The following is an 11,994-nucleotide window of genomic DNA, read 5'->3' as shown; positions in this document are numbered from 1 at the left end:
AAAGTATAACCATTGTTGCGTGAGTTACAAGATTCAATTTCATATGCATAGAAAACATTTTGTCATATAAAATGGAAATGCAACATGTCGGAAAAGTTATTTTAGAATTACAGTAAAAATGGCTTCGAGTGCAAAGGGTTAAATAATAAGGCACCATTTATTATTATATTTAATATTATTACTAATATGCGATCGATATGCCATCTAATATACGAAAATAATAAACGGCGATTCAAGTATCAATTGCCTGTTATAAAATCGCGTAAAGCATCTGACCTTGCAAGAATTAACATTTGATCGACCGGTAGCCTATAAATCGGCTTTTTCTTGTATAAATCAGCCGTGAATCGGTTGTCGTGGTAATTAATAATCTATCACCTATTATTGAAATAAATATATTAAATTGTACTAGCCCAAGCTTCAATATTATTTTATGTTTTAAATATTGAATCTCTCGCGATTAATAAAATAAATGAAATCAAAGTGGAAACGAAAATTTAACATTGAGCTAAATGTTTACCTTCGAATGACCGGTCGGTAAAGTGTTAAGAAACGATCTGTTCAACAGCTGTAATGCAAGTAACAAAAGAACGGCAAAATCTATAGAAAAGCAAAATTAAGCGAAATTAATTTAAGTTAATTAAGCAAAATTAACCCTATTAAGCAAAATTCTCGGCGTTTCTTTTTCACCGATCGAACAAAGAAGATAAAACAATCGCAAACGGGACGATGATATATTAAAGCCAACGAAATTGATTTCAGGAAACTTTCAAAACGTTTCGCAGCCATGGGATATCGTTCCCGGAAGAACACGAAAGCGTGGCGTACGAGCTGCAACGTGAATGGGAATCGCTCTATCTCGGCGCTCTCTACAGAGCTTCGACTCTCGAGAGCACCTCCGATAGGTTCTCGGACATGACCGTGGAACAAATAGGCAATTTCTTGAGCGAGCTCCAGGAATTTGCCGAGGACTTCCAGCAGAATGGTCCCGGGAGCGTTGGCGAATATTTGGAACAGGGTCTCAAGAGAATGGAGGTGCGTTGATTATAATTTTTCTCGTTCATTTTTGATGCTTAAATTGCATTTGAATTTTTCAAAATCTAAAAGACGTCGTTCAGGGCGTGTGACTTTTTATTTAATGAATATACTCGACGGGAGAATAAGGTTTTTGGGAGAAATTGTTGGGTTGATTTTTCCCTAAATTTAATAAATTAACATATATAACTATTTACATTATTATATTATTTAAACAGTTAATATAATAAAATCTGCCGCAAATGCTGCTTAGTTAACACAAAACTTGACATATTCAACCGAGTAAAAAACAGGTGTACTAAATGGAACTCGAAGCAATATAAGCTGAATGTTATTTGCAGATATCTAATCTCTCAGAAACAATTGAAATCAGTTGTTACTATGAAACAGTCGAAACAGTTAGAGCTATCTTTCGAAAACGGACCGAACTAATTTGTGCTCCTAATATATCAATATATAAAATAATATATCAAATAATTTATATATGATATAAATGACTATTTTCCAAATGTCCAACAGGAGTACGGAAAGAAGATCACCAAGCTGGAGGAAAGAAGACAGGCGATGATCAAGTCGGAGCTGCTGTTCGACCTACCGGCGACCGATTACTCGGTTTTCCTGGACGTGATAAAGGACTTCGACGGCATGGAGCAGTTGTACACCATGTACAAGGAGCAGAAGAAAGCCAGGGACCAGTGGGCGGAGATGCTCTGGGTGAACCTGAACCCGCAGCTTTTGATAGACGGGATGGATCATTACATCCGCGAGTTCCGAAAGTTTCCCGAGTTCATCAAAAAGTTCGAGATCGGCCAGACCCTGGACGCGAATATGAGGAATTTCAAGAACTCGGTGCCTCTGTTCATCGAGCTGAAGAACGAGGCTATGCGGGAGAGACACTGGAAGGACTTGATGAACAAAACCGGACAGTATTTCGATATGGACCCAGACAGGTGCGAGGACCGCTAAATAATAAACGTAAATTGCGTCGAACGTTGATCGAGATCGCCTCGAAGCGATCGTTGATTGAATTTTGATAAATCCAAAGCGACGAAGGCTCGTCGATTACGACGTCGAAAACGAGCAGCAATTTTAGTGACAGTTTCAATTGGCTAAGAACGAGAGACGATTTAATTTCTCTGAAATATGAGTGGCAATCAGCTGCTTGATCGAACGGTGTAATTTCGGGACAATTAGTGCGGCGATCTTGCGAGACCTGTGTGCGATCAGTGCCAGTGATTTGATTTTCTTTAGACAGGTTTTTCTTCAAAACTTCCTTGCTAACAACTAGATTACCTTCTCTTCCAGCTGAAGAGAGTCTTCTAGTTTTTAGCGCATCGTTTACGATTCTTCCTTATCGCGTCTATATCATTTATTTCTTTCATTTTTCTTCCTATTTATATTGTTCCGACAAAGCGTACCGGTATTTGAAATTATATAACCTAGAGCGAGCATGTTTTTTATCGATGTTTTTCGCAAGTCGAAGAATCATTTGCGGTGCACGTTTTTCTAGATAGTTAGCAACGCGCGAACTACGAACAGACTATCGTCGATTCGTAAATGATATTTCGCAAAGAAACGTTCGAAAGTATTTAGACCATGGAAACGAACGAGATAAAGCTATTGAAGGGGTGAGTTGTTTGGACGAGCATCTAACGGGAGACTAATCGAGATTAATTGGCCGGCTTTTTGAATCCCGTTTGAAAGGTTCACTCTGGAGAACATGTTCGCGATGGAGCTGGGAAAGTACCAAGACATCGCCAAAGAGATTGTAAGGAACGCCGTGAAAGAACTCTCCATAGAGAAAGGTTTGAAAGATCTGGCCGAGGTCTGGAAGAATATGCAATTCACTGTCGTGAAACACTATAAAGGTAGACATAGCCATTCGACCGCGGCTTGTTGCATAATTTCATGTGTCCGTAATCGACTTTCCCGAGAATGGACAGAAACGACAGACGCGACGAGAAACAATTTTCCTGAAAAAAGACATGGAAATCGCGTTCGATCGAACTCAATTGCGTCAGTTTATTAATACCTGATTAACTCTCGGGCAGCAGACCTTTCATAAAAAAGAAATATAACTTGGTACGCTTAGGATTATTTAGAATTTTATTCCATCGACTAAAGAGTCAATATGTTTAAAAGAAACATATCTAATATTTATAATTCTGCTGTATTTATCTTTTCAATAAATTGCTACGCCTAGACGTGTTAGATTTTTTTTTGCAATCCTTGATAAAACGCGTGCAAAAATGTTCAATTTTCTATTGTCTGACATACGAACATTTAAAATTGTCAAAGACGGTAGAATTAGAAAAGACAATCTTGCTTTTGAGAAAATTTCGGCGCGAGCTTAATCAATTTTTTGCAGGTTACTTAATTGTTTGTTTGCAGGTTTTTTTAATTAATTGTTTGCAGGGACCGAAGACCGTGGATTCATCTTGGGGCCCATCGACGAGCTGAATCAGGTTCTCGAGGACAACATGATGAACGTGAACGGCATGGCGGCTTCCCAGTTCATCGGCCCGTTTTTGAGCACCGTGCAGAAATGGGAGAACATCATGCACACGATATCCGAGGTGCTCGAGCTATGGACACAGCTGCAGAAGAAGTGGTTGTACCTCGAAGGGATATTCGTGGGCGGCGACATTCGATTGCAGCTGCCGGACGAGGCGAAGAAGTTCGACGAGATCGACAAATCGTTTCGCAAAGCCATGAACGACACCTCGAAGAGGCTGAACGTTCTCGAATGTTGCATGATCGAAGGTGAAACAGATTTCTTCATGCTCGAAGACAGAAGCTCAAACTCTACGAACATAAACAATAACATATTAGGTTGGGGAGAAAGAAATCCATTATTTTTTCGATAGACGACTGCAGTGATCGATATCTATTAAAGTATCGATCGAACTATTTCAGATTTATGCTCGTTGGAAAGGTGACATTTGGCACTACAAAAATTCTTTTTCTGCTTTTTATAATTACCATGTTTATCTTGCATTGCAAAACTTCCTTGGTGATAAGAAATTGGCATCGAGAGAAGATCGTGAAAGTCGATTGCAAGAGTTTTTCGCTAATAGGGACCAAGACTTCTACGAGAGAGGCATTACGAAGGTACCTTTAAGATGGCAACAAATTATAGAACAAAACGGTGCATATTTGTCCTAAATGTTAAATAAAGTCTTGAAGTTCGCGTAAAAATAATGGATTTCTCTCTCCCCAATCTAATATATAAGCATAATTTAACGATTATTTCTTCACTCCACGTAAATATAAAAATTAACGTGTTAAAGAAACTCTAATAGAATATAAAAAATAAGCCGTTCCAAAGCAATCGATCAACCGGTTGGTTTTTCTTCGGAGGTCGGAGAGAAGAATTCGAGGCGATGATCCACGGTCTGGACAAGTGTCAGAAGTCGCTGACGGACTATTTGAATTCGAAGCGAGCCGTGTTCCCGCGGTTCATGTTCCTCAGCGACGAGGAGCTGCTGAGCATCCTCGGCAGCGGCGTCCCGACCGCGATACAAGAGCACGTCGGCAAGATGTTCGACAACCTGGACAAGTTCCGGTTCGAGATGAACAATATGGAGCGCGTATTGGTCACCGCGCTGATCTCCTGCGAGAAGGAGGTGATGGACTTTCGGAACCCTCCGTTGGCCGAGGGGAAGATCGAGGAATGGATGGTGGTCGCGACCGAGGAGATGAAGAAATCGAATCGGTACTTGACGAAGAAGGCAGTCTATAATTACGGAAAGGTAATATCTAGGGTTCTTTACGAACGTATAAATTAGTATAGTATAATAGCCTTTTGACACGATATTTTTGTCGACGATGGAAAATTATACCGTGAACCAATAAAAATATCTAAAGCGAAAGATTAAAACTCTGTGTGGAAACCAAGCTATAAATTTCTATTTTATGTACATTATATTCTGTAGAAAATATTATTTTTGATAAGAATTTAAATAATTTTTTATTTTACTTGAGACTTACAATATAAAAATAAAGTAGTTATAAAAGAAGAAAAAACTCTAAAGATTTATGTCTTGAAAATAGTAAATCTAAGTCTAGCAAATCTAAAGAATTAAACGAATTTTGGAAGATTTATTTAATCCTGGGAACTTGTTTAGTTTTTCTTTCTTTCTTTTTTCTATAATCGTGGATAGTAGTATTAACGCTAATTGATTTAATTCAGACGAAAGAGCGTTTTTTAGGTGAGACGACCGAGGACCGAGTGGATGCTTGATTTTCAAGGGATGATGATCCTCGCGGCGGATCAAATATGGTGGACCGCCGAAGTGGAGAACGTGTTCGTGAAAATATCCCAGGGAGACAAACACGCCATGAAACTGGTATCTCGAAAGCATATCGTTTAACATTTAGCTAGAACTATCGATTACCATATGAAATTAATATTTTCTTATCGAATTAACGAACAGCGAACATATCAAAGCTAATCTCAACCATGAAATATCGAATTAGCTAACGTTGATCCTTCCAGTATTTGAAGCAACTCAACAATCAACTGAACGAAGTGGTGACGCTGATGGGCGGCGACACATTGACGAACAACGATAGAAAGAAATTCGACATGATACTGACGATCGACGTTCACTTGAAGGACATCATCGAGGGCTTTGTTAGGGACAGCGTCATGGATCCCATAGACTTCGAGTGGGAAAGGCAGTTGAGGTTTTACTGGGTCCACGATCTGGATAATATCTGGATGAATCAGTGCACAGGAACGTTCGAGTACGGATACGAATACATGGGCTTGAACGGCAGGCTGGTGGTCACACCTTTGACCGACAGGATCTACCTGACAATCACTCAGGCGCTTTCCATGCACTTGGGTGGAGCACCGGCAGGTGAATAAGAATAGACGCGATTCAATGATAAGACGTTGACCTAGAACATGTACATAGCTTATACATAGCTTATATGTATATACAGAATATAAAGCATATACGTAGAACATACCCAGTGAGTCACCTGCAATATCTTTCTCTTTTGCTTTCAATGACACTCTCACTTGTTTCGATTGCTCTCTTATTTCACGACATTTACTGCCAAGTATTTATATATCAAGTATTTGATTCACTCGAACCAATATTTTAAAATATTTAATAACTACTTCTTTTCTCGTGTTGCTAAACATTGATTTCAGATGATATTCTGTACATTAATTGTTACATAAGGAAAGCTGAAATTTCGTAAAAGTAATTTAATCCTTTGCGCTCGAATGGTGACTCTGAGGAACCACTAAAGTTATTCTATCACATTTTAAAATTATTTATGTACTGATAGAGTATAGATTGAAAAAATTGTTAAGAATAAAATATTAATATTGATATAAGTATCAATATTTATTAATATTGTCACAAGAATCAGTTTCATATGTATAAAATACACTTTGTCAAATAAACTGAAAATATTATAAGCCAGCACAATTATTTCAGATTTATGGTTGAAATGGCTTCGAGTGCAAAGGGTTAATAGCTGCGAACAATGGCAATTTTACATTTTACAAGAATATACTTCTCTTGCATATTAAGGTAGAAATGCTTGTACAGCATTAATCATAAATTCATATATTCATAAATTTCGCAGATTTTAGAATAATTCTGCGACTTTTTTTATCGCATTTCTGCGATCGATAAAGCGCATAGAAAATTGATCTGAGAAATGGATCGACGCAGCTAAGTGATGAACGATATTAGGTCCCGCTGGAACCGGAAAAACGGAGACCACCAAGGACTTGGCGAAAGCTCTGGGTCTCCTCTGTATCGTCACGAATTGCGGCGAAGGAATGGATTACGTGGCGATAGGGAAGACACTGAGCGGGCTGGCACAATGCGGCGCGTGGGGATGCTTCGACGAATTCAACCGTATCGATATATCTGTGCTCTCCGTAATTTCCACTCAGCTGCAGACGATACGTTCTGCATTGCAAGTCAAAGCGACCAGATTCAGGGTAGGCGATATTCACTTTTAACCCTCTCACCACCGAACAACAATATATCATCGTTGGCTATTGTCGAAAAGATATTTTTCTGAATATCTTCATTAAACAACAATTTCATTTCTTATTTTTTCTCCCTTTTTCAATTTGTTATTTATCAGACTTTTCAAAATTCTTGCAATTTCTTTCCGAAACTTTATCGAACTTCGTCAAACGAGTTTTAAACATTTCGCTCGGATACAGACATTTTTGGCCGGTACTGAAAGGGTTAAGCATGGTCGTTGGTATCATTCGTCCGCAACAAATCGCTACTATTGGGAAACACGTTTCACTTTTGCGTACATTGCCAACTTGTTGGCGCGACGCGAGACGGTCAGGGAATTATTATCGTTTCACGTGTGCATAAATCATGAGAACTCGTTCCTTACGGTTCTATCTCTACCGTTCATCGCATGCGCTAGAAACTTGTGCTGTACTGAAAAGTCTGCCAAAACCAGTTGCCTACGGAGGAAATGCTATTAGAATTAACCCTAAAACGAAACGAAACATGTCTTTATTATGAAATTATGTATTAATTTATTTCTATAAAATTATTTACTCATTTATTTCCATAAAATTATTCACGTTTTCGAAATTGGTATCGACGACCACTTTCTCCAAATATATTAAAACTATTTGCATCAAAGATGCCGATGAAAACCAAAATTATGCGTATTGCTACTCATTATCTTAATATGCTGCTATTAGGCATCGAAAAGTGAAAGGTCGCCTCGATCTTTTCACGGTTAATTAAAAATACCGATTAATTGACCCTCTATGGGCCCACGTAGGTTTCAGGTTACATAGCAGTATAATCGACATTTCGCCAAATAATTTTAGATTTTTCACAAGATGGTGCATGCCTCTTGATTATAGAGAGTCACTGAGATAACCAATAACAATATTCATGACGGTTTGCAGTACAATCACCCTGAAATATCAATAAACGTCTTCGAAGTTGTCTGCAGATAGATATTTAAGAAATAAATTTCGATTAAATTTAGATTGAATTTAAATTACGATCGAACATGTTTTGTGCTAGTTCGAAGGGCTGGACATAGTCCTCGACTCTAAAGTGGGCATATTTATCACGATGAATCCCGGTTACGCCGGCCGTACGGAGCTACCGGAGTCCGTGAAAGCGCTGTTCAGGCCGGTGGTGTGCATAGTTCCGGACAACGAGTTGATCTGCCAGATAAAGCTCTTCAGCTCCGGCTTCCTGACCGCCAAAGTCCTGGCTAAGAAGATGACCGTGCTGTATAACTTGGCGCGGGAGCAGCTGAGCAAGCAGAACCATTACGATTTCGGTTTGAGGGCCCTCAAGTCGGTGCTGAACATGGCCGGACAATTGAAGAGGACTTCCGGGGACCTCGAAGAGAACGTGGTGCTCATGAGAGCGCTGAGGGACATGAATCTGCCGAAGTTCATTTACGACGACGTTCCGCTGTTCCTTGGATTAATTGCGGATCTGTTTCCCGATCTCTCCTGTCCGAGAGTCCATTATCCGGATCTCAACGAAGCTGTCGTCGCGGTTCTCGAGGAACACGGTTTTTCTGTCTTGGATGAACAGGTGGGTGACATTAGAACCGGGGACTGCTTTTGCCTCAGACTATAACCAATTTGTTAGATTTCTTGGGCTTACAGTGCGATGTAATAATGTCTATATTAAAAGAGTGAAACGGCGTTCTCATTGAACATTTCACTTTATTGAATATTTCCATAATTATTAGGAAATTTCAAAGTACCCATCTCTGGCTTTCAGTAATAAATCGTTTAGTCAGAGATAATATCTCTAACGAATATGTTATATGTAACTTGGTACGTCATAATGTCTCCATCGAAATTTAAAGTTACTTTCCAACCTTTGAACACTGTATGCTAGCCGATAAAAAGAATTATTTGACCGATACTCTTTCAAGCTTTCTATTATATACAATATAGTGAAACAAAATATTATAAAAATGTTATTCGAATATCGTCTCAAAGATCCGGATGATCTAGTCGAAAAACTAAGAAAAGCATAAAATAAATCAAGAGTTTAGCGTCCTAAAACATGCACTGAAAGTTCAACGAGGAATAAGTTAAAAAGGATTCGCACCGAGTCAAACGTATCGATTGATCTCGTTCGTCAGATCGACAAAGTGATTCAATTGTACGAGGTCATGATGACCAGACACTCGACGATGGTGGTGGGACCGACTGGCGGCGGCAAGACCGTCGTAATCAACACCCTGTGCAGAGCTCAGACTCGACTAGGCAAACCAACGAAGCTCTACTCCTTGAATCCAAAGGTATAATCGTTGCGTCTCTTTCTCGAGAACGATGCTGGAATAACGATTGAACCTTCGATTCCAGGCATGCACGGTGATCGAGTTGTACGGCGTGCTCGATCCGGAAACTCGAGACTGGACGGACGGCCTGTTGAGCCGCATCTTCCGCGAAGCGAACAAACCTCTGGAAACAGATTCCACCGAGTTGAGGTACATCTTATTCGACGGCGACGTGGACGCGCTGTGGATCGAGAACATGAACTCCGTGATGGACGACAACAAATTGCTGACCCTGGCCAACCAGGAGAGGATCAGGATGCTGAACCATTGCAGTCTATTGTTCGAGGTAATTCGAGCGCGATTCTTTCCGTCGATCTCGTTGACGCGGCTCGGTCGACCGTAGCTCGCGATCCACGGATCCCCGTGTAGAAAAAAGAGCGCCCGATACTTTCACTGACATGTCTGGCTAAGCGAACCTGTTGCACATCGGAAGGAAACCGCCTCGTATCTCCTCTCCAATTAGTCGAGTGAATCCTGATTTTCGCTAATCCCCCGTCGCAAAAGGTAGGCGATCTGCAGTACGCGTCGCCGGCGACGGTCTCCCGTGCCGGCATGGTCTACGTCGATCCGAAGAACCTCGGCTACGAGCCATACATGGACAAATGGGTCCGGGGCAAGAACCAATCCGATCAGGAGCAGCTAAACGGAATGCGCGAGAAATACGTGGACGGTGCAATCCAGCTCATTATACACGGCATGCTGGGCATGCAATCGGTCAAGCCGCTCAGGATGATCATACCGCAGACGGGACTGAACATGGTAACAATTAGATCTTTATGGCCTAATTAACTGGCCTCCCTATGGCGATCGGGACTCGGGGGAAAAAACGATGATGTTCTTGACTACTGTCGACGGGTCCGTGAAACTTTGCATTAAGTCTTTGCACAGTCAGACGGCAGATGGTCGAGTCAATTTTATTAATAGTATTCCTCATTTTATGTATATAAAATCCTCATTATATATATATATATGTTATTTATTCATAACAATATACGGAGGTCTCACGTCAACTAAAACATTCCTCGTGGCTTACTTTTGCATACGAGGTATTTGCATTTACCATAAATGCATACCCAGATAGCACAAGACTTAAGGTGTAGTCTGTCGCAAGACATTCGGGCACGTCTTAAAGACGTCCAGTCTCGGTCGTAAGATGTCCGGCCCTAAAATGGACATTTTTAAGACGTCGTGTGCTACCTGGCTAAAGATCCGATTAATTACTTATGGTAACTGCGCTGGCAACATTGCATACAATTAAATAGCATACATTTACTTGGTACAGCAATGATCAGCAATTCGAACTTTAAGCAGAATAGTTATTTACTAAATCTTATTCGTATGTTCTAATGTCTCGTAGCATTTTTACAATAAGCTATTAGACGCTCAACCCCTTGAAATATGACTCCTTTCATGCTGCGTAGATTAGCACTTATTCGTTCTTAATATTTTCCCTAATAGAACCAAACAATTTTTATTTCTTCTGCAATTTTTATTTACTTCAATTTTTCAACTCTGATAAAATTAATTACATTAATATTTAGTGGGCCTTGCATGAAATGATTAGCGGCAAATAATTAAATTCCTATTATTCGACACTATATTTTCCATTCCAGGTAACCCAACTCTGTTACGTCTTCGACGGCCTCCTCTCGATTCTAAACACCATCGCAATTAAAGTCGAAGAAGAAGAAAACGTGACGGTGGAGCCGCAGACCACCAGGTCAGAGGTTCTTGAAGCTATATACATACAATCCTGTTACTGGTCGCTAGGAGCTACTTTGATCGCGGAAGACAAGCGAGAGTTCGACGAGTACATGAAGAAGAATGCCGGTTTCATGCTCGTTCAGGACACGCCCGAGAAACCGGCCACTGTGCGTAAGTTATAGCGCATGCGAAGTTACAATTTTTATGTGTACAATATATTTTATAGAAATATTGTAGTATAATGAGAATGTGTGTGGATGGATGGATGGATGGATTTGATTTTCCGTATAACAATATATTTTATGTATACAATATATTTAATATTATACATACAATTCTTATATCAGGATACTTGCCAGTCACGTACAAGCTGCTGTACGAGTACCATCTAGACATCGAGAATGGCATCTGGGTACCATGGAAGTTTTTAGTCCCGAGATACATCCACGACAGAGAGAAACATTTCTCGGAGATCTTGGTTCCAACCATCGACACGCTGCGCACAACGTGGTTCATTCGAACGATGAACGATCTGAATCGCCCGGCGCTTCTCGTTGGCGAGACTGGTACATCGAAGACTGCCATTATTCAAGAATTCCTTCGAAATTTGAGCACAGAGAAATACGTAAGTCGCTGCCAATTCCATCACTGGGTGTTTCAACTTTGCAATTCCATCACTAGGTGTTTCAACTTTGCAATTCCATCACTGGGTGTTTCAGCTTTGTAATTTCATCACTAGGTGTTTCAGCTTTGCAATTCCATCACTAGGTGTTTCAGCTTTGCAATTCCATCACTAGGTGTTTCAACTTTGCAATTCCATCACTGGATGTTTCAATTTTGCAATTCCTTCACCAGGTGTTTCAACTTTGCAATTCCATGACTAGGTGTTTCAGCTTTGCAATTCCATCACTATGTGTTTCAACTTTG

General features: G+C 40.2%; 1 protein-coding gene across 1 annotated transcript in view; it reads left to right on the top strand.

Moving 5' to 3' along the window:
- Dhc98d (Dynein heavy chain at 89D) overlaps positions 1 to 11,994 on the top strand; it is a 42,573-nt gene that overhangs the window by 16,092 nt on the left and 14,487 nt on the right. The window contains exons 23-36 of the mRNA XM_078196066.1: positions 763 to 1,035; positions 1,555 to 1,985; positions 2,740 to 2,903; positions 3,451 to 3,798; positions 4,396 to 4,787; positions 5,247 to 5,384; positions 5,534 to 5,900; positions 6,753 to 7,006; positions 8,076 to 8,603; positions 9,166 to 9,324; positions 9,389 to 9,649; positions 9,868 to 10,122; positions 10,977 to 11,238; positions 11,415 to 11,692. Coding sequence (XP_078052192.1) covers positions 763 to 1,035; positions 1,555 to 1,985; positions 2,740 to 2,903; positions 3,451 to 3,798; positions 4,396 to 4,787; positions 5,247 to 5,384; positions 5,534 to 5,900; positions 6,753 to 7,006; positions 8,076 to 8,603; positions 9,166 to 9,324; positions 9,389 to 9,649; positions 9,868 to 10,122; positions 10,977 to 11,238; positions 11,415 to 11,692 — 4,110 coding nt within the window. The remainder of the gene's footprint in view (positions 1 to 762; positions 1,036 to 1,554; positions 1,986 to 2,739; positions 2,904 to 3,450; positions 3,799 to 4,395; positions 4,788 to 5,246; positions 5,385 to 5,533; positions 5,901 to 6,752; positions 7,007 to 8,075; positions 8,604 to 9,165; positions 9,325 to 9,388; positions 9,650 to 9,867; positions 10,123 to 10,976; positions 11,239 to 11,414; positions 11,693 to 11,994) is intronic.

Source organism: Augochlora pura, chromosome 2, assembly GCF_028453695.1.
Source record: "Augochlora pura isolate Apur16 chromosome 2, APUR_v2.2.1, whole genome shotgun sequence".
Lineage (NCBI taxonomy): Eukaryota > Metazoa > Arthropoda > Insecta > Hymenoptera > Halictidae > Augochlora > Augochlora pura.
Note: the sequence above shows the minus strand (reverse complement) of the source record. Positions and strands in the feature narration are given on the sequence as shown.